A 22,991-nucleotide genomic window follows, 5' to 3' on the forward strand; every position below is an offset into this window, starting at 1 on the left:
TGGGTATCCCAGAAGGAGAAGAGAAGGGAATAGAAGGAGAAAAACTAATGGACAAAATTATCACTAATAATTTCCCAACTCTTATGAAAGACTTAAAATTACAGATCCAAGAAGTGCAGTGCAGCATACCCCAAACAGAATAGATCCAAACAGACATACTCCAAGACACTTACTAATCAGAATGTCAGATGTCAAAGAGAATGAGAGAATCTTAAAGGCAGCACGAGAAAAGTAATCCATCACATACAAGGGAAGCCCAATAAGACTATGCATAGATTTCTCTGTCGAAACCATGGAGGCAAGAAGACAGTGGCATGATATATTTAAGTTACTAAAAGAGAAAAACTGCTACCAAAGAATTTTATCTCCAGCAAAATTGTCCTTCAAAAATGAGGGGGAAATTAAAACATTTTTAGACAAAAAAAAATCACTAAGTGAATTTGTGACCAAGAGACTCACTCTGCAAGAAGTTCTAAAGGGAGCATGAGATACATAGGAAAAGAAAGGATAGGGAGGTGTGGAGAAGAGTGTAGAAATGAAGACTATCAGTAAAGGTTAAAAGAAGAAAAATTAAATATGACATATAAAATCCAAAAGGCAAAATTGTAGAAGAAAGTATTGCCCATACAGTAATAATACTAAATGTTAATGGATTGAATTTACCAATCAAAAGACAAAGACTGGCAGAATGGATTAAAAAGCAGGACCCATCTATATACTGTCTACAGGAAACACATCTTAGACCCAAGGATAAACATAGGTTGAAAGTGAAAGGTTGGGAAAAGATATTTCATGCAAATAACAATCAGAAAAGAGCAGGAGTAGTATACTAATATCCAACAAATTAGACTTCAAATGTAAACAGTTAAAAGAGACAAAGAAGGGCACTATGTATTAATAAAAGGAACAATTCAACAAGACGACATAACAATCGTAAATATTTATGCACCGAGTCAGAGTGCTCCAAAACATGACGCAAACACTGAAAAGAGAAATAGACACATCTACCATAATAGTTGGAGACTTCAATTCCCCACTCTCATCTATGGACAGAACATCTAGACTGAGGATCAATATAGAAACAGAGAATTTGAATAATATAATAAATGAGCTAGACTTAATAGACATTTATAGAACATTACACCCCACAACAGCAGGATACACCTTTTTCTCAAGTGCTCATGAATCATTCTCAAGGGTAAACCATATGCTAGGTCAAAAAGCAAATCTCAATAAATTTAAAAAGACTGAAATCATACAAAACACTTTCTGAGATCATAAAGGAATTAAGTTGGAAATCAATAATAGGCAGAGTGCCAGAAAATTCATAAATAATGGCGGCTCAACAACACACTCTTAAACAACCAGTGGGTCAAGGAAGGAATTACAAGAGAAATCAGTAAATATCTTGAGGCAAATGAAAATGAAAACACAACATATCAAAACGTATGGGATGCAGCAAAGGCAGTGCCTCTAAGAGGGAAGTTTATTGCCCATTATACCTATCTCAAAAAAGAAGAAAGAGCAAAAATTGAGGAATTAACTGTCCACTTGGAAGAACTAGAGAAAGAATAGCAAACTAACCCCAAAGCAAGAAAAGGAAAGAAATAACAAAGATTAGAGCAGAAGTAAATGAAATTGAGAACATGAAAAGAATCAGGAAAATCAACAAAACCAGAAGTTGTTTCTATGAGAAAATCAATAATACTGATGGACGCTTAGTGAGGTTGACAAAAAGAAGAGAGAGGATGCAAATAAAATCAGAAATGGAAGAGGAGACATAACCACGGACCCCGCAGAAATAAAGGAAATAATAAGAGGATTCTATGAACAACTTTATGCTAATAAACTCAACAATGTAGATGAAATGGACAACTTCCTAGAAACGTGTGAACAACCAACATTGACTTGAGAAGAAATAGATGATCTCAACAAACCAATCAAAAGTAAAGAAACTGAATCAGTCATTAAGAAGCTCCCCAAAAAGAAAAGTCCAGGACCAGATTGCTTCACATGTGAATTCTACCAAACATTCCGGAAAGAATTAGTACCAATCCTTCACAAACTCTTCAAAAAAACTGAAGCGAAGGGAAAGCTACCTAACTCATTCTACAAAGCCAACATCACCCTCATACCAAAGCCAGACAAAGATATTACAAAAAAAAGAAAACTACAGACCAATCTCTCTAATGAATATAGATGCAAAAATCCTCAACAAAATTCTAGCAAATCAAACGCGGCAGCACATTTAAAGAATTATACATCATGACCAAGCAGAATTCTTCCCAGGTATGCAAGGATGGTTCAACATAAGAAAATCAATTAATGTAAACACCATATCAACAAATCAAAGCAGAAAAATCACATGATCATCTCGATTGATGCAGAAAAGGCATTTGACCAAATCCAACATCATTTCCTGATGAAAACACTTCAAAGGATAGGAATAAAATGGAACTTCCTCAACATGATAAAGGGAATGTATGAAAAACCCACAGCTAACATCATCCTCAACAGAGAAAAACTGAAAACTTTCCCCCTAAGATCAGGAACAAGACAAGGATGTCCACTATCACCATTGTTATTCAACACTGTGTTGGAAGTTCTAGCCAGAGCAATTAGACAAGAAAAAGAAATACAAGGCATCAAAATTGGAAAGGAAGAAGTAAAACTCTGTTTGCAGATGATATGATACTATATGTCAAAAACCCTGAAAAATCCACAGCAAAACTACTAGAGCTAATAAACAAGTACAGCAAAGTGGCAGGTTATAAGATCAGTATTCAAAAATCTGTAGTCTTTCTATACACAAGTAATGAACAACGTGAGGGGAAAATCAAGAAAAAAATTCCATTTACAATTGCAACCAAAAGAATACAATATTTAGGAATAAATTTAACTAAAGAGACAAAAGACCAATACAAAGAAAACTACAAGAAATTGCCAAAAGAAATCACAGAAGACCTAAATAAATAGAAGGGCATACCGTGTTCATGGATTGGAAGACTAAATATAGTTAAGATGTCAATTCTACCTGATGATTTACAGATTCAATGCAATACCAATTCAAATCCCAAAAACTTACTCTTCAGAAATAGAAAAACCAATAAGCAAATTTATCTGGAAGGGCAGGGTGCCCTGAATAGCTAAAAGTAAATGATGTTGGAGATCTCACACAACCTGACTTTAAGGAATATTACGAAGTTACAGTGGTCAAAACAGCATGGCACTGGCATAAAGATAGATATACTGACCAATGGAATCGAATAGAGTGCTCAGATATAGACCCTCTCATCTATGGACAATTGATCTTTGATAAGGCAGTCAAACCAACTCACCTGGGACAGAACAGTCTCTTCAATAAATGGTGCTTAGAGAACTTTTATCCACATGCAAAAGAATGAAAGAGGACCCATATCTCACATCGTATACAAAAATTAACTCAAAATGGAACAAAGACTTATAAGACTATAAAACTTTTAGAAGAAAAAGTAGGGAAATATCTTATAAATCTTATAACAGGAGGTGGTTTCCTAGACCTTACACCCAAAGCACGAGCACTGAAGAAAGAAAGAAAGAAATGGGAATGTCTCAAAATTAAACACTTCTGTGCATCTAAGAACTTCATCAAGAAAGTAGAAAGACAGCCTACACAATGGGAGACAATATTTAGAAATGATTTATCAGATAAAGTTCTAGTATCCAGAATATATAAAGAGATTGTTCAACTCAACAACAAAAAGACAGACATTCCAATTACAAAATGGGCAAAAGACTTGAACAGACACTTCTCAGAAGAGGAAATACAAATGGCCAAAAGACACATGAAAAGATGCTCAACTTCCCTGGCTATTAGGAAAGTGCAAATCAAAACCACAATGAGATATCATCTCATACCCACCAGAATGGCCATTATCAATAAAACAGCTGGAGAGGATGTGGAGAAAGAGGCATATTTATCCACTGTTGTGGGAATGTCAAATGGTACAAGTGCTGTGGAAGGCAGTTTGGCAGTTCCTCAGGAAGCTAAATGTAGAACTGCCATATGACCCAGCAATACCACTGCTAGGTATCTACTCAGAGGACATGAGGGCAAGGACACAAACGGACATTTGCACACCAATGTTTATAGCAGCATTATTTACACCTGCCAAAAGAAGGAAACAGCCAAAATGTCCATCAACAGACGAGTGGCTAAACAAACTGTGGTATATACATACGATGGAATATTATGCAGCTTTAAGACAGAATAAACTTATGAAGTATGTAACAACATGGATGGACCTTGAGGACATTATGCTGAGTGAGATTTGCCAGAAACAAAAGGACAAATACTGTATGGTCTCACTGATATGAACTGACATTAGTGAATGAACTTGGAAAACTACAGTTGGTAACAGAGACCATCAGGAAATAGAAATAGGATAGATATTGGGTAATTGGAGTTGAAAGGATACAGATTGTGCAAGAGGAATGATTGTAAAAATTCAGAAATGGATAGCACAATACTACCTAACTGTAATACTATAATGGTAGAATACTGAATGAAGCTGAATGTGAGAATGATAGAGGGAGGAGGCCTGGGGGCCCAAATGAAATCAGAAGGAAAGACAGACAATAAAGACTGAGATGGTATAATCTAGGAATGCCTAGCATGTAGAATGATAGCAACTAAACGTACAAATTTAAAAATGTTTTTGCATGAGGAAGAACAAAGGAATGTCAATACTGCAGGGTGTTGAAAATAGATGGTAATTAATATTTTAAAACTTCAACTTATGTGTGAGACTAAAGCAAAAAAATGTTTATTTGGTACAAAATTTATAGTTCAACTAGTGCAGTTCCTAATATAACTTATGTGGACAGCTTAAATGAACACTATAAGTACATGGAACCTCGAGTAGGGCATGAAATTTTGTAGGTTTGTCCAGAGTAATGTCCCGATAAATCCCAGAGTTATTTGAACAGTGAATAAAAAAGTATTTGCAAATCCCCTTGGGGGAATGGTGAGAAAGGGGGAAATTCAACTTCATCAAGTAGAGAATTGTTGATATTCTCACAAGCAGTGGGGACAACCAAAGCAACAGGCTGAGCCCCCAATCTTGGGGTTTGTTCATACGAAACTTAACCCCACAAAGGAAGCCTACATAAAATTAGGCCTAAGAGTCACCCTCAAGAGAACCTCTTTTGTTGCTCAGATGTGGCCCCCCCCCCCTCTCTCTCTGCCAACACGACAAGCAAACTCACTGCTCTCCCCTTCTCTATGTGGGACATGACTCCCCGGGGTTTGGACCTTCTTGGCAATGTGGGACAGAAATCCTAGAATGAGCTGAGACTCAGCATCAAGGGATTGAGAAAATCTTTTCAACCGAAAGGGGGAAGAGAGAAATGAGACAAAATAAAGTGTCAATGGCTGAGAGATTCCAAACAGAGTTGAGAGGTTATCCTGGAGGTTATTGTTATGCATTAAATAGATATCGCCTTTTTAGTTAAGGTGTTACAGAGAGGCTGGAAGGAACTGCCTGAAAATGTAGAGCTGTGTTCCAGTAGCCATTTTTTTTGAAGATGATTGTATAATGATAGAGCTTTCACAATGTGACTGTGTGACTGTGAAAACCTCGTATCTGATGCTCCCTTTATCTACCTTATCAACAGACAAGTAAAACATATGGTTTAAAAATAAACAAATAATAGGGAGAACAAATGTGAAAATTAATTTAGTAGATTGAAATACTAGTGATCAATGAAAGGGAGGGGTAAGGAGTATGGTATGTATGAATTTTTTTCTGTTTTCTCTTTATTTCTTTTTCTGAATTGATGTAAATATTCTAAGAAATGATCATGATGATGAATGATATTGTGAATTACTGATTATATATGTAGATTGGAATGATCACATGGTAAGAATGTTTGTTTCTATGTTGGTATGAATAAAATTTTTTTAAATGACAATAAAAGAAATAAACCCCCTCTCCCCCCAAAAAAGACCCCAGAACAGATACAAAACCTCCTCAAAAGTGGCTGTAAAGTTTCGTAAACCTGTCTTTAGGGAAACTGATTTCTGCCCAAACTGTCCCAAAAGTTTCCCTCTGCAGCTGAGAGCCCCGGTTCTTACCCAGTGAAGCCTGGGTGGCTCGCTGTTGGACGTGGCAAAGAAGGTCACTGAAGCCACGGCTGTGCCCACAATCACCACCACGGCCCAGACGGGAAGGAGACCGCCGATCACGTAGACTCCGTCTGCACGAATGGGAAAGGAGCTGGGACTCTCCCTGCCGCTGCCCCCCACCCCCAATGACTGAGGGGGCCCTGGGGGGGATGAGACCCCAGAACCAAATCCACTTACACTGGACTGTGTGGATACAGTGCAGAGACTTTTCACAGCCCAGCCCCATCCTAGGTACTTCAGGGGGACATAGCCCTTGCCCTCGGGCTTCAATCACATTTGAAATAAAAGACATGACAGACTCCAGCCTTTTGCTGTTAACGTCACGGAAATGGCTACGACGACTCGCCACCATTACCCTCTCCTTCCCTCGTGGCAGACATTACGACTCAAACACAGCACTTCCGTCCAACCGAGCTTGCAGGTAGCACCCTGCAGTCGGGCGTTACTGATGAAGGCATGTACAGTGGGTCAAATGCACCCTTACCCAGTGACTCAGGAGCCCTACACCTGCTGTCCAAATAAGTCCATTCCACAAACTATTCAAGTAGGTTACTAAGCTCTGGAGGCTTTGTACTAAAATACTAAAAATGGGAGCGAGGAATAGGGAATAAATGTTAAGTGGGTACAGAGTTTCTGGTGTGAGTGATAGGACAGTTTTGGTAATGGGTGGTGGTGAGGGTAGCATGACATTGTAAATGCAGTTACCACCACCGCACTTACTGAACCGTATACCTGAAAGTAGTTAAAATGTGTTCAGCTAATAAAAAAAAAAAAATGTGTTCAGCTGGCCATGTCTCAGAGGCCTTGAATGACAGGGGGTGAGAATTTTTCCCCAGAGGCACTGGGGAGCCATCAAGGTCTCTAGGCAGAGAGTGATCGTGACTGAAAAGTGGCTCTAAGAAAGGCAAGCTGGAAATGAGACCAGGAGCTGCTGCTATGGGGCTCCCCTGGAATCCGGATGCACCCCTGGACAGGGAGCTGACTTAGGAGTTGCTTCTCTTCCGTGAGTCACAAATGGTTTAGCCTGAACCAGTTCCCCAGTGTGGCCCTGCTCCTACTCAATACTGCTAAGAAACACGTGGTTACGACACAAAGGCCCAGAATCACGTCTCAGGAAAGAGGTTCCTTCTTCAATTCTCTCACTGGAACAAGAAGAGAGTCTCCATTTGTGGCTAACAGGTCTTTAATGCTCTCAAGGCTTGTGTAGTAGTTAGATTCAGTTGTCAACTTGGCCAGGTGAAGGCACCTAGTTCTGTGGACATGAGCCAAGGGTACATGACCCTCATCTGTTGCTAATTACATCTGAGGTCAGCTAGGAGGCGTGCCTGCTGCAGTGAATGATGTTTGACTTAATTGGCTGGTGCTTAAATGAGAGAGCACAACGTAGCACAGCCCAAGCGGCTCGGCATTCCTCATCTCAGCACTCGCAGCTCAACACAGGCCTTTGGAGATGCAGAAAGGAATCACCCCCGGGAAAGTTGCTGGAACCTAGAAGCCTGGGGAAGGTCAATAGAGATCACCCTGAGCCTTCCCACGTAAGAAAGAACCTCAGATGAAAGTTAGCTGCCTTTTCTCTGAAGAACTAATGAAATAAATCCCCTTTTATTAAAAGCCAATCCTTCTCTGGTGTGTTGCATTCTGGCCGATAGCAACCTAGAACAGCTAGCTAGTCCCCATACAGGCATACCTTGCATGCTTGTGGGTTGGGCTCCAGATCACCACAATAAAGTGATTATCACAGGAAAGCAAGCAAGTTGCATGAATTTTATGGTTTCTCACTGCACATAAAAGTTAGTTTACACTATACTACAGTCTATTAAATATGCAATAGCATTATGTCTAAAAAAAATACATACCTTAATTTAAAACACTTGCTATAAAAAAAAATGCTAGCCATCCTCTGAGCCTGCAGTGAGCTGTCACCTTTCTGTGAGTGGGGTCTTATTGGTAGCTGCTGAAGGGTGGCGTGGCTGTGGCAATCACTTAAAATAAGCCAATGAGACTTGCCACATCGATCAACTTTCAATTTACAAGATATTTCTCTGTAGCAAGTGATACTAGTTTGATAGCACTTTGCCCACAGTAGAACTTCTTTCAAAACTGGAGTCGGTCCTCTCAAACCCTGCAGCTGTGTCAGCTCAGGTGATGTAGTATTGTAAATCCTTTGTTGTCATTCAACGGCGTCAGAGCATCTTCACCAGGAGTGGATCCTGTCTCAAGAAACCACTTTATTTGCTCATCCTTAAGAAGCAACATCTTATCCATCTATGTTTTATCACGAGATTGCAGGAGTTCAGCCACGTCTTGGGACTCCCTTCCTCACTAAGTTCTTAGCTATTTCCAGTTTTTTTTTGTTTTTTTTATCTAATCCTGGTCCTCTCGTTATTTCCACCACAGCTGCAGTTACTTTGTCCACTGAAGTCTTGAGTCCCTCAGGGTCATCCATGAGGGTTGGAATCAATGTCTTCCAAACTCCTGTTTATGTTGATATTTTGACCTCCTCCCATGACTCACAAATGTCCTCAATGGCATCTAGAATGATAAATCCTTTCCAGAAGGTCTTCAGTGGACCTCGCCCAGATCCATCAGGGGAATCACTATCTATGGCAGCTTTATCCTTAAGAAATATAGATCTTAAATCATAAGCCTAGGAAGTTGAAATGACTCCTGGATCCACGGGTTGCAGACAGGCTGTTGTGCAGACACGAAAACAACCTTAATCTCGTTGTCTGTACATCCCCACGGGACTCGTGGGTGACCAGGAGCATTGCCAGTGAGCAGTTGTATTTTGAAAGGAGTCTTTTTTCCTGAGCAGTCTGTCTCAATGGTGGGCTTAAAATACTCAGGAAACCATGTTGTAAACAGATGTGCTGGCATCCAGGCTTTGTTGTTCCTTTTCTAGAGCACGTGACAGGGGAGATTGAGCATAATTCTTAAGGGCCCTTGGCTTTGCAGAATGGCAAATGAGCCTTTGCGTCAACGTGAAGTCACCAGCTGCATTAGCCCCCACCAGGAGAGCCAACCTGTCCTTTGAAGCAGGCACTGACTTCTCCTCTTGAGCGAGGAAGGCCTAGATGTCACCTTCCTCCCAATGAAGGCCGTTTTGGCTGCACCAAAAACTCTGTTGTTCAGCGTAGCCCCTTCATCAGTGATCTTAGCTGGAGCTTCTGGATAACTTGCTACTCCCCCTTGCTCTCTGATGTCACGGTTTAGGAAGGTGGCTTATTTCCTTAAGCCTTCGAACCGACCTATGCCAGCTTCCAACTTTCTTCTGCAGCTTCCCCACCTCTCTCAGTCTTCACTGAATTGCAGCGAGTTAGGGCCTTGCTTTGGATTAGCCTTTGGCTCAAAGCAAGGTTATGGTGGTTTTGATCTTCTAACTAGAGCACTAAGTTTCTCTATATCAGCAATAAGGTTGGTGCGTTTTCTTATTGTCCACGTGTTAGCACTTCTCATTGCCTTAAAGACCTTCACCTTCACAGCTTGGCCAACAGTTTGGCACAGGAGGCCGAGCTCGATGATTTCTAGTTTCTGATTTAACGTGAGAGATGTGCAACTCTGCCTTTCACTTGAACACTTAGAGGCCATTGTAGGGTTAATAATTGGCCTAATTTCAATATTGTCTTGTCTCAGGGAAAAGGAAGGTCCGAGGAGAGGGAAAGCAGAATATACACAACATTTATCGATTAAGTTCACTGTCTTTTATGGGCATGGTTTGTGGCACCCCAAAATAATTATAACAGTAACATCAGAGAACACAGATCACCAGAACGGATACAGTAATACTGAAAACATGAAATACTGCAAGAATTACCAAAATGTGACCCAAGGCAGTGAGCACATGCTGTTGGAAAAATGGCACTGAGAGACTAAACCTTCAATTTGTAAAGAACACAATTATCTGCAAAGCACAATAAAACACGGTCTGCCTGTAGGTGACAAGGAAGCCTCGGGCTTCAGACTATACTTAGGATGGCTGAATAGGCTGCTCTGCTTTTGTTGTATTCATTTTTTCAGTTACCCTGTATTTATGGAAATGATGCCAGTTTCCTATTAAGGTGGATAATATGGTTCCCTTTTTCATAAATTTAAGTTAACTTTAATTTAAGAAAACCTAACATAACAGTGTGGAATGGAGGGAAATTGAGAAAATGGTTCATGAGTGACTGGTCTTAGTTTTAGAAAGCAACAACGATTGTGAAAGGAAGTCCCTGTGTTTGCTCTGACCCCAGAGGCAAGGAAGGCTCCTGAGCTAAACAGGGACAGGGGCCGCTGCAAGGAGACGGACAGCACGTACCCCCAAAGGGCAGCCCCTTCTCAGGTCCAGCCTCACACTGCCCTGACACAGTCTGTACCCTCTCCTGCCCTCCATGCTTCTGCATCCTCCCATAAATCAGGGTAGGGGGTGGGGACTCAGGGAATTTGGCTGCAACTGTACCCTAACCTAGTTTCATCCTGATACTGTGGGAGCAAATAGCGCCTTCTCCAGCCGGGCACTGTCTGCCACCAGGGCCCCAGCCCCCCTCACAGCTGACGCCACTGGGTTGCGATGGAGGAGCCTGGATGATTGAGAAGGCAGTGGACAGCGTGAGATACTAAAGTCAGAAGACAGGAAGGGGCCTGGGGAGGAAGTCAGCAGGCACTGACAAAGCGGGGGCATGTCCTCCATGAGAGCTGGTAAAAGAGGACAGTCAGGGCGAAGTTAGAACCTCCACTGCCAGTGGGACCCCCCAAGAGGGAACGGGGAAGATCGTGGTGACTCAGAGTGGAGGAAGCCCGGCCCCTCTCGGCCCCAGGCGAGCCCGGCAGGACCCAGGAGGGGGAGGCGGGAGAGCCCGGGGGAGGGGTACTCACAGGCCCCCGACTGCAGGGTGAGGACACAGAGCAGCGGGCTGGTAACCAGGTGCAGGCAGTTGAGGGGCCGCTTCCAGTTCCGATCATCCTTGTCCGGGTCCACCACGGGGACAGTGAGGAGGAGGGCGAACTCCACGGGCAACTGTCAGGCGGGCAAAGGTGGGCGGGTGTCACCAGGGAGACCCGCGGCGCAGCTGGCCGGGCCCCGGTCTAACCACCTGTGCTGGCTCCGTATCGCTGCTGCGACAGCTGACCCCAAGCAAAGTGGCTTCGACAGCGACCTTTATGAATTCACAGCTCTGGCTGTCAGGAGCCTAAGTGGGCCAACAGGGCCATGCTCTCCCGGAGGCTCTGGGCGAGAACCTGCTCCTGGCCTTTTCCAGCTTCCAGACGCCAATGCCCTCCTCGGCCGGCAGCCCCTTCCCACACTTTCAAAGCTGGTAGCGCAGCATCTTCCAATCTCTCTCTGACCTCTGCTTCTGTCCTCTTATCTCCTTCCCTGGCCCTCCATCCCCTGCCTCTCTTTCCCTTGTAGGGACCCTCGTGATGACAGTAGGCCCACCTGGATACCCCAGAGTGCTCTCCCCATCTCAGGGTCCTTAACTTCATGCGCCTGCAAAGCCCCTTTTGCCGTATACGGGACCATATCGACAGGGCCTGGGTATTCAGGTGTAGGCATCTCTGGGGGGCTGTTATCCTCACTACCCCTGTGCTCTATACGCTGGTCCTGACCACAACCCTGCAGAGAAGAGCTATTTTCTTTCCAGGTGAAGAAACTGAGGCCCAGAGAAGTTAAGGAAATTGCCCAAAGTCACAGAGGAGAGCATGCAGCTGGGATGCACGTCTCGGTTCTCAGCTAACATCTGAACGGTAAGGACATGAATCAAACGACTGCTGGATCCCCGCCCGACACTCAGCCTTTCACATAAATTGGGTGGTTAAATTCTCACAGCCACTGTGGGAGACTAGGCTTCCTAAGCCTCCAATCCCTTCCTGCAACAGAACTGCACACACATACCCTTTGTCAAGAACCTACTAGAATAGGCAGGATGTGTTTCCTTGCCCCACTGGGCTGGGCCACACGACTTCCTTTGGCCAGTGGGCTACGGGTGCTCATCACCGCACAAAGGCTCTAAGTGTGCTTCTGCCATTTGCCATGAAAACACCACACCCCAGTGGTCCCAGAAGGAGCTGTGGGGCAGACCTGATTCATGGACCCACTGCCTGAAGCAGAGGCAGCCCAGCCCATCCACAGGCCCTCGAGCAAGAAAACATATTGGGAAACGCAAATCCTCCAGCTTCATTCTTTTTCAAGATGTGCCTGGCACATTTGTCACCCCTTACCCTCCCAAATAAATTTGAGGGCTGGCTTTTCCATTTCTGCAAAGAAAGCTGTTGAAATTTTGATTGGGGTAGTGTTGACTCTATAAATTACTTTGGGTAAAACTGATACCTTGATGTTGAGTCTTCCAATCCACAAACACTGAGTGTCATTTCACTTATTTAGGTCGTTTTTAAATCCTTTCAGTACTGTGTGTTAGTTTGCTAATTCTGCTGGAAAGCAATATACCAGAAATGGAATGGGGTTTAGAAAAGGGAATTTGATAAGTTACAAGTTTACAGTTCTAAACCCATAAATGTATCTTAACTAAGGCATCCAGAGAAAGATACCTTGGCTCAAGGAAGTCCAATCTGGGAAGGTACATGGCTGGCATCTGCAGGTTCCTATTCCTGGTTCTGTTGCTTTCAGCTTCTGAAGCCGGTGGTTTCCTCTCTGTGGGCCTTCACTTAGCTCCTCCGGACACAAGTCTGGGTTCTGGCTTGCTCAGCGTCTCATGGGAAGGCACAGGGTGATGTCTGCTGGCCTCTGCCCGTGTCTAGGCATCTGCTCTGTTGGCTCTCCAAGCATCTCCAGACATCAGGTCTCTGAAACAACTGTTCTCCAAGGGCCTCTAGCTGACATTTCTCCAAAAGGTTTCCCCTTTTAAAGGGCTCTAGTAAACTAATCAAGGCCCACTTTGAATGGCTGGAGTCACATCTCCCTCTACAGGCTACACCCACAACTGATGTGCCGCATCTCTGTGGAGACGGTCTAATCAGAAAGGTTTCCACACTGCAATACTGAAAGAGGATTAAAGGACATGGCTTTTCTGGGGTCCCCAACAGCTTCAAATCGGCGCACACTGCTCTGTAATTGTCCACGAGTAAGTCCTTTAGATCTTTGGTTAAATTTACTCCTAGATATTTCGTTATTTAAGTAGCCATTGTAAATGGAATTTTAAAAAATTTCCTCCTCAGATTGTTACTAGCGTATAGAAACACTACCGAGTTTTGCATGTTGATCATGTGCTCTGCCACTTTGCTGAATTTATTAGCTCAAGTAACTTTCGTGTGAATTTTTTAGGATTTTCTGAATATTAGATCATGTAATCTGCAAATAGGAAAGGTTTTACTCCTTTTCCAATTTGGAAGCCTTACGTTTCTTTCTCTCACTTAATTGCTCTAAATCTTAGTACAGTGTTAAATAACAGTGGTTCAGTTGGTGTTTTACTTTGCTAAAGCCACAAAAAAGGCAAGAAAAGGGCTAGCTTTTAACAATGGGGATATATTAGTTTATAATTTACAGTTCTAAGACCATGAAAATGTCCAAATTAAGGCACCTAGAGGACTATTCCTGCACTAAAGAAAGGCTGCTGGCATCCAGGGTTCCTCTGTCATTTAGGAAGAAGCATGAGCAGTGTCTGCTGGTCCCTCGCTCCCAGGTTTCACTGCTTTCAGCCTCTAGTTCCAGTGACCTCCTCTCTGAGCGACTCTGTGTCCTCTGTTAGCGTCTCTGAGGCATTTCTCTCTCTCTCCTCTCATAAAGGATTCCAGTAAAGGAGTTAGACCCACCTTGAATGGACTGGGTAACATCTGAGTGGCATTCCACTCTCTCCAAGGGCTTATGCAGCAGCCCTGCCCTCTCCAAACACTGGGGTGAGGATTCCAACATCTCCAAGCACCGGGGGGAAGACCATGTTCTCTGTTCCACCTTTTCCAAGCATCTGGGTGGCAGTTGGACTTTCTACATGTCCAAGGCACAGGCTCACCCCTCTCCAAACAGTGGAGTCATGGCCAGGCTCTCCCCAATCCCTGGGGAATATGCTCCACCCTCTCTGAGTCCTGGGGAGGCAGCATTCCTCCTGAGCAATGGGGCAGCCAAGCTCGCCTCAATACCCCGGGCATCTGAAAGCACTGAAGAATGGGGAGGCAAGCCCAGCCTCCACAAACTCTGGGGCAAACTCACCCTTTCCACGTGTATGCCAAGTTCAAGCTATTATATACCCCAGAAAAGCCATGTCCTTTAATCCTCATTCAATATTGCTGGGTGGGAGCTTTTTGATTTTAACATGGAGATGTGATCCATCCAATTGTGGGTAGTAACTTTTGATTAGATGGTTTCCACGGAGCTGTGTCTCTACCCATTCAAGGTAGGGTTGTTAGTGGAGCCCTTTCAGAGGGAACCATCTTGGAAAAAACTTTAGAGCCACAAGGAAACCACTGAAGAGAAACCTAGCAGATCTCACCATGTGCCTTTCCAGCTGAGAGAGAAACCCTGAACATCACTGGCCTTCCTGAACCAAGGTATCTTTCCCTGGATGCCTTACCCTTAGATTGGACATTTTTATAGCCTTGCCTTTTTTGGACATTTTCACGGCCACAGAACTGTAAACTTGCAAATTAATAAATTCCTCTTTGTAAAAGCTATTCGGCTTCTGTTATATTGCATTCTGGCAGCTTTTCAACTAAAACGCGCATGGGTGAGGTCTGCTCTCCTGACCTGAGCCTTCACGGCTCCAGCCCTCAGCTTCCATGGTTCTGCCTTTGAAGTCATTTTTCCTCCAATCTGTCCCTTTTCATCCAGACCGGCAGTAGTTTCATTTACAGAGATCCCACAACAAATGTGCCCGTTTCACATGCAGCACTCAGGGGTCTCAAACATTAGACAATAGGACTTCCCACAAGTGCTTTCTGGATAACTCCATCTCTAAGCCTGCCTCACACGGAAATGGCTGACTTCTTAAATCCTCACGTGAGGCTCTATTCTCTGGGGACTCACCTTCTGGAAACTCAGATTTTTCCAAACCATTAATTTCTGATTTCTTTGTACCCAAAGAGTACAGTTCTCAGCTCATCCCCTTCCTCTCACGTTTTACTATAAGCTGCAAGGAGAAGCCAGGCTGTGTTTTCCATATTTAATTTGGAAACCTCACTGGCTAACCATTCCAGCCCATCGCTTTCAAATTCTACCTTCCAACAGACTCAGGACTCAATTTTGCCAAATTCTCTGTCACTTTAAAACAAGGGTACCAAAAGTGACCATGGTGACAAATACACAACCATGTCAAGATATTGTGCGCCACTGATTGTATACTTTGGATGGAGTATATGTGTGTGAAGATATCTCAATAAAAATATTTTAAAAAAACAAACAAGGGTAGCCTTTCTCCCAGTTTGCAATGACACATTCATCATTTCTGTCTAAGCCCTCGCTGGAAGGACATTTAGCATCCATATTTCTACCAACAGTCTCTTCAAAGCAATCTAGGCCTTTTCTATTAAGTTCCTCACAGTTCTTCCAGAATCTTCCCCTTACCCATTGATAAAGCCATTCTAGCATTTTTGGTGTTTACATCTCACAGCACCCCACTTCTTCGGTACCAAAATCTGTTTCAGTTTGCTAAAGCAGCCAAAATGCAATATGCCAGAAATGGACTGGCCATTAACAATGGGAATATATTCACTTATAAATGTACAGTTCTAAGGCCATGAAAATGTCCAAATAAAGGTACCAAGGAAAAGATACCTTCTCTGAAGAAAGGCTGCTGGCATCCAGGGTTGCTCTGTCATGTGGAAGGCACATGGCTGGCTTCAGCTGATCGTTTGTTCCCAGGTCTCACTGCTTTCAGCTTCTGGTTCTAGTGGCTTCCTCTCTGACCTTCTGTGTCCTCACTTAGCATCTCCGGGGCTTTTCTCTCTTTCTCTATTTCCTTTATCTTCTCATAAAGGACTCCAGTAAAGGATTTATGACCCAACTTAAACTGGGTGGGTCAAATCCCAACTGAGATAACCTAACCAAAAGGTCCCACCCACAACAGATCTGCACCGACAAGAATGGATTAAAGAAACTGGCCTTTCCTGGGGTACACAGCAGCCTCAAACCAGCAGTGGGCATCCTTGTCTTCTTACTGATCGTAGAAGGAAAGCTTTCAAGTTTTCCACAAGTATGATGCTACCTGTGGGTTTTTCATATTTGCCTCTTATAATGAAGTTTCTTCCTACTCCTAGTTTTCTAAGTGTTTGTTGTTTAAAAAAAAAAAAGAGAGAGTGCCAGATTTTGTCAAATGCCTTTTCTGCATCAAGTGAGATGATCTGTTTCTCTTCTTCTTTTTTTTTCTTTTCATTCTGTTAATGTGGTACATTACATCGACTGATTTTCTTACGCTGAACTCTTCTTGTACACCTGGGCTAAATCCCACTTGACCATGGTGTTCAATTTTTTTTTAATGTGCTATTGGATTCAGTTTGCTAGTATTTTGTTGAGGATTTCTGCATCTATACTTGAATATTTATAAGGGATAGTTACCTGTAATTTTATTTTCTTGTGGTATCTTTATCTGGCTTTGGTATAAGAGTGATGTTGGCCTCATAAAACGAATTAGGGAGTGTTCCTGCCTCTTCAAATTTTTTGGAAGAGTTTGAGCAAGATTGCAGTTAATTATTCTTGGAATGTTTGGTAAAATTCACCAGTGAAGCCATCCAGTTCTGGACTTTGATTTCTTTGCTGGGAGGTTTCTGATGACTGATTCCATCTCTTTAACTGTTATTCCTCTGTTAAGACCTTCTATTTCTTCAAGTTAGTGTAGGGAGGTAGTTTATGTTTCAAGAAATTTGTCCATTTCATCTAGATACCTAATTTGTTGATGCACAGTTGTTCACAGTATACTTATAATACTTTCATCTCTGTGGGGTTGGTAGTAATGTCTCCCCTTCCATTTCTAATTTTCATTATTTGTATCCTCTCTTTGTCAGTCTGGCTAAAGGTTTGCCAATTTATCTTTTCAAAGAACCAACTTTTGGTTTTGTTGATTTTTTCTATTGCATATTATTCTCCATTTCATTTCCACTCTGTTCTTTATCTCCTTCCTTCTTTTCCCTTTGGGCTTAATTTACTCTTCTTTTCCTAGAGTCTCCAGTTGTAAGGTTCGGTCTCAGATTTGAAATCTTTCTTCTTTTTTAAATAAACTTCTCTTGCACTACCTTTTCTGCATCCCCAACTTTTGTATGCTTTCATTTTCATTCACCTCAAGATATTCCTAATTTCCATTGTGATTTCTTCTTTTACCCATTAGTCGTTTAATAGTACTGAGTTTAATTTCCACTTATTTATGAATTCTGCATTTCTCCCTCTGTTATTAATCTCTAGCTTCATTTCATGTGGCTGGAGAAGAGATACTATATGATTTCCATATTTTTAAAATTTATTGAGACGTTTTGTGCCCTAACATATATTCTATCCTGAAGAATGATCCATGTGCATTTAAGAAAAAGGTATATTCTGCTGCTCTTGGATGATTATATATGTCTGTTATGGTTAATTGAATTATAATATAATTCACTTCTATTTCCTTATTGATCTTATTAAACGTGCTGTATCACTTCTTCTATTTCCTTATTGATCTTATTAAACGTGCTGTATCAAAGGCTCTGTCCATTAATGTAGAACTATTTCTCCCTTCAAATGTCTTGGCTTCATATATTTTGGGGCTCTTTTGTTAAATGCATATACATATATATTTACAATTGTATATCTTCTTGTTGAATTGCCCCTTTATTAGTATGTAATGACTATCTCTGTCCCTCATAACGTTTTTTGTTTTGTTTTGTTTTTGCATGGGCAGGCACCAGGAATCGAACCCGGGTCTTCAGCACAGCAGGTGAGAACTCTACCTGCTGAGCCACTGTGGCCCGCCCTGTTTTTTGACTTAAAGTTTATTTTATGTGACATTAGTATGGCTACCCCAACTCTCTTTTGCATACTATTTGCATGGTCTATATTTTCATCCTTTCACTTTCAATCACGTTTTTATTTTAATGTTAGTCTCTTGTAAACAGCATATAGTTGGGGCACTTTTTTTAAAAAAAATCCATTCTGCCAATCTCTACCTTTTGACTAGAGAGTTTAATTCATTTAAATTTAAAGTAACTTCTAATAATACAAGACTTTCTTCTGCCAGTTTGCTATCTGGTCTTTGTAGATCACAACTTTTTGTCTCTCAATTCTTCTGTTAATGCTTACTTTTATATTTATGATAGAAATATCCTTGTGTGCCAGGAGCTGAGAAAAACCACCCAGAGCAAAACAAAACAAAGCAAACACCTCCTTTCCTGGTCTTTGCAAACTGGCTCTGGGCTGGCTGGTGCTGTCCTTCCGCCTTTAGCTCTCTTATCAGGAAGATCAGCCTGAGGCCAAAGGTGAAGTCCAGTGCATTCTCTGTCTTTCCTGAGCCTGCATCCTGTCCGGAGCCTGTGCCTGCTCATAGCCTTGGGAATTCCCCCATTTACATGCTTCCTATGAAACAGACTCCCCCCCCACCCCCGCACACCCCAGGGGTGCTGCTCTTTTTTGTATGACAACACAAGTAGTCCTCTGTCCCAAGCCACTCTGATTAAATTGTCTCCTACACTGCTTAGCTGTCAACAAGCTGCTTATGCCTGTAAGGGGAGTTCTGGGAAAGCAATCCAGAGATGAGTTTCCTGGTTTCGTCTTTCAGGCTGCCACCATAGAGACTGGCATCAAGATACAGGCACCGTGAAACACACGCAGTTACTCTGCTCCCTCCAGGACAGGGTCAGCGACACACCATGGGGGGTCAGGCCAGTTCTGCACTGCACAGGGAGGGGGTGGGAAGGGGCTGGAGGGGTCAAGAAGGGAACTACAAGCTTCTTTACGATTCTTAAAGCTGCATTTTCCTAATTGGGCACTCACCCTATAACTATCATCCTTAATGGCTGTCTGGACTTCTGAGTAAATGGCTCTGCCATTTTGCTAATTGTTCAAAGACTCTGTGGGGGAAAGTATCCTGGAACATCTTCCTTCACCCATTTCTTGCTCGATCCTGCCAAGGCTTTTTGTTCTCATTTCAACTCACCTTGACCCGCTCCATCGCCCTAGCTCTGGTTCCCCACCCTCATCCTCCCTTTCATTGCAGATACTCTCTTTCCTCCAGAAGAACAGACTTCAGGCTTCTAGCCAAGCTCCATGACTGAGCTTCCCCATCAAGTCCCAGGTCCAGGTGCTGTGGGCCCAGCTGCAGGGTCGCCCCTCCTACCTTGAGCACCTTGAGAGCCCTCCAATATGCAGACTTGCTTCTCCACTTCCTATAATCCAGTGGGTTGAGGGCCTGGATCAGGATCTGAGCCGTGGACACCGGGTAGAGCAACAGTGGCCGGTACTCATCACCTACGCACGTGGGCAGGACGGGGAGAAGCACGTGTGGCTGCCTGGGCTCCAGGAGACCTCGCCTCTCCCTCCCACCAGCTCTCCAGAACCTTACAGAGGCACAAAAACCCAGCTCAGCCAAGGTGCAGCGCGAGGTGGGGCTGGTTTAGAACTCCATTCCTGGGTCCGAGGCCCTGCATGGCCTCATCCCTCCACCCGCCCTGCCTGGTGCCCCCCCCATCCCACGGGGGCCCTGGACTCACCATAGTCATAGCTGTTGGTGTTAGAAGACACCCGATCATCTTCCGAATCTGAGCACACCTCTGCAGGAGAAAGGGGGGTTTACAAGGTGCCCAGACCCTCTCTACCCCCATGCTTCCGTGGTTTTAACTTTTCAGAATTTGGAACCAGCAATATTTCTCTTCTCCAATATGAAACTTTTCTCAAGTATCCTCTGGTATGTCTGCTGGTCCTGGACCCTATGAAGAGTGACTGAATAGGAAAATGACCCTCCCCAAGTGAAAATGGCCCCTAAGTTCTGGCTCTAATTCTGCATCTGTATGACTTCAGTGCCCTCTCCAAGTCTCTGTTTCCCTCTTTGTTCTGTCCTGATGAGCTATGGTGGGTCTACGAGACAACACCGGGGTGATGTGTTCTGAACTCTGAAAGCTCAGCTGGGAAAGGAGGGAGGGGATGATAATCACGGAACGCTCCCTGCAGAAGGAGTTAACTGGCATGTGCTCTGTGCCAAGGACCTGGGGATATGAGAGGAAATGAGACCTGGCCCTGCCCTCTGAAGCTCAGAGTCCACTAGACAGACACATAAACAAATGAGTAACAGAACAGAGTGATAAAGGCTGTGCTGGAGTGAATTCAAGAAGCTGTGAGGCACAGAGGGGACATCTGGTGGTTCTCCTTAGCGCTCCCTCCACGCCAGCAACTTGAGTTCTCAAAAAGAAAGGCGAGCCAGGCAGAGGGAACAGCGCCCACAAAGGCCCAGAGGAAGTCAGAGGACCTGGCGTGTGCAGGGACAAAGGGGTGATTCTGCACGGCTAGGCCGTGGAATTTGGGGAAAGGGGTCATGAAACAAATCTGGAGAATAAAGCCAAGGTCCATCACCAATGGCAAAAGGTCAAGTGCAGGCTCAGGCGCCAACAGGGACCAGGTCAGTCATGGGACCAGATTCTAGTTTCCCTGGATCGTCAGCTTTGCAACCAACTCGCCTTTGCAGTGGGGGGAGGGGAGCCGGGGCGCAACAGAGAATGATGGGGTCTGGGGCAAATGACAGGCCTTCGTCTCGCTCTAAGGGGGCAGCTCCATTCAGCTCCAGTCATTGTGCCAGGGACAGAGGCCCGGGGCGGAGGGGGGGTGGGGTGGCCAGAGCTTCCAGTGTTTCAAGAGAAGCCAAGTTTTAGGGATTTTTATCTCAAAACTTTCCATTTTAATTGCTGGCCTAATTTTTAAAGTTGTGCTGGTCAAGAAAAAACCCAGGTAGCACTTGCATACCTAAGAGGTGGTCTGTAGGTTCCCAGTTGTGACCTGTGGCTCTGAGCATAAGCGGGGTGGCCTCTGGGTATGGGAGGGCAGGGTTCAAGTTACAGCTCTACCCTCTGTAGCGGTCTGGACTTGGGGGGACCTGGTGGGCCTGAATCTGCTTCCTCATCCGTAGGGGGATGATTCCAGTCTCTAGGTCCAAGTGTTATCAGCAGGAATGAATAAAATGACGTGTGCTCAGCAGGCAGTATCCGCTCAAATTATGTTTGTGTGTGTTGTGCTTATGGTATACGTATTTGTGTATCTGTTGTGTACGTATGTGATGTGTGTAGTTGTCTTTGTGTGTGCATGTGTGTGGTGTAGCATAGGTGTATCTGTGTGTCTACGGTTTTTGTATTTGTGTGTGTGCACACTGGATGTATTTATATTTGTGTGTCTGTGTGTGGTGTATGTATTTATGCATCTATAGCATGTGTATTTGTGTGTGCATACACTGTATTTGTCCATTTATGTGTCCATGAAGTGCATGCTGTTTGGGTATTTGTGTCTGTGATAATGTATGCATGTGTGTGTGCATGCTGTGTTTGTGCATTTGTGTCTGTGATTACGTATGTGTGTGCTATATGTATCTGTATATTTGTGTGTGGTTATGTGTGCACTACTGCTGTATTTATGTTTGTACACACTGTGTGTATCTGCGTATGTAGTACATATATTTTTGTATGTGGGTGTGCATGCATATTGTATGCATTTGCGTGTCTGTGGTGTGTGTGTGTGCGTTGTATTGTTTGTGTGCAGAGGTGTGTTTGGATCTCATCCCACTAAGGGATGTGAGCACAGACACCCAATAGCAAGATTCCCCTGACAACAACTAAGGAACCCAGGCAAGCAGGGGCTGAGAAGGCTTCAGGAAAAGCATGGAGGGAGGACGTTGGGTAGGATGAGTAGAGAGTGTGGGAAGAAGTTAAGGAGATGGGTTGGAGGGGCCAATGGAAACGGCCTCAAGGGAGAGAAGGCAGCTGTGAGGGGCACAGAGGGGCACAGTCCCCACTGATCATCTCAGGGGCTCAATTCAGAAGCTCACCTGGAGTGCCTGGCCTGGAACACACCAGGGACTTTCTCCGCTGCCATTGGTAGATCCAGGTACAGAGAACCACAGTGACCACATAAAACACATAGAAGCCCAGGTAACCTGCGGACAAGGGTGCAGGCTGTCACCAAGTGGCATCCTGGCTACAGGGTCCAGAAAGCAAGGGCCACTGTTCTGCTGGTGAAAGTCAGCAGTGACTTTTCAGGTTAAGTCAGCCCAATACCAGCGGGTTAAGGGCCCGTGCCCTGAGCCCACCCCACATCTGCCTGCTTTGGCCTACCTTCCTTCCTCTTCACCCCTCCCCACCGCTGCCCGCAACTCACGATCCAGTAACAAAAGAGGTGATACCTGGCACAGCAGTGGCCTCCAGGACCCTATTCAGGGGTTGGTGCCTTGCTCTGGGCCCTGGGAGGCTGTGCGTGCAGACTACCTCACCAGCACCCTGGCTGCAGCTGGGTTCAGCCAATGGGGCAGGAAATCAGAAGGCAGTGGGAGAGTTGAGGCCATTTCTCCCTGCTCGTCCCTGCTGGCAGCGGCATCTACAGCAGGGTCTGTGTCCCTCCGGGGCTATAGCTCCTGCTGGATGGCCTGGATCCAGGCATCCAGCCCCTGCCCTTCAGCCCCAAGGGGTAGTGGCTGCTGCCCCTGGATGTCCCAGCACCCCTCTCCGGTGGCACCCTCCAGTAGCGTCTGGGAAGCGTTTGCCCTAGAGCCCCTGACGGCCGCAGCCAGCAGCCTGGCCCTGCTGCTCGTGCACCACTGTGACGTCCACTCCTGGCTCGGCCCCTGCCCCTCTGGTCCTTTCAACCACGGCTTCCCTTTTCAGCCCCAGCCAGAGACAGGTGTCTTCGGCCTGGAATCAGAGACGCCCCAAAGCTGTCCCTGCCGGCTGCCCTCTGCCTCGG

The 22,991-nt window shown here is 44.4% G+C and overlaps 1 protein-coding gene across 4 annotated transcripts in view; it reads right to left on the reverse strand.

The window, feature by feature from the left end:
- SLC8B1 (solute carrier family 8 member B1) overlaps positions 1–22,991 on the reverse strand; it is a 51,687-nt gene that overhangs the window by 15,863 nt on the left and 12,833 nt on the right. For all 4 annotated transcript variants that reach the window (XM_077159915.1, XM_077159918.1, XM_077159914.1 and 1 more), the window contains exons 8-12: positions 22,081–22,188; positions 19,766–19,825; positions 19,393–19,523; positions 11,021–11,162; positions 6,116–6,237 (exon numbers count right to left, since the gene is read on the reverse strand). In XM_077159915.1, the coding sequence (XP_077016030.1) occupies positions 6,116–6,237; positions 11,021–11,162; positions 19,393–19,523; positions 19,766–19,825; positions 22,081–22,188 (563 nt within the window). The remainder of the gene's footprint in view (positions 1–6,115; positions 6,238–11,020; positions 11,163–19,392; positions 19,524–19,765; positions 19,826–22,080; positions 22,189–22,991) is intronic.

The sequence above is a fragment of the Tamandua tetradactyla genome, chromosome 5 (genome assembly GCF_023851605.1).
Source record: "Tamandua tetradactyla isolate mTamTet1 chromosome 5, mTamTet1.pri, whole genome shotgun sequence".
NCBI classification, from domain to species: Eukaryota; Metazoa; Chordata; class Mammalia; order Pilosa; family Myrmecophagidae; genus Tamandua; species Tamandua tetradactyla.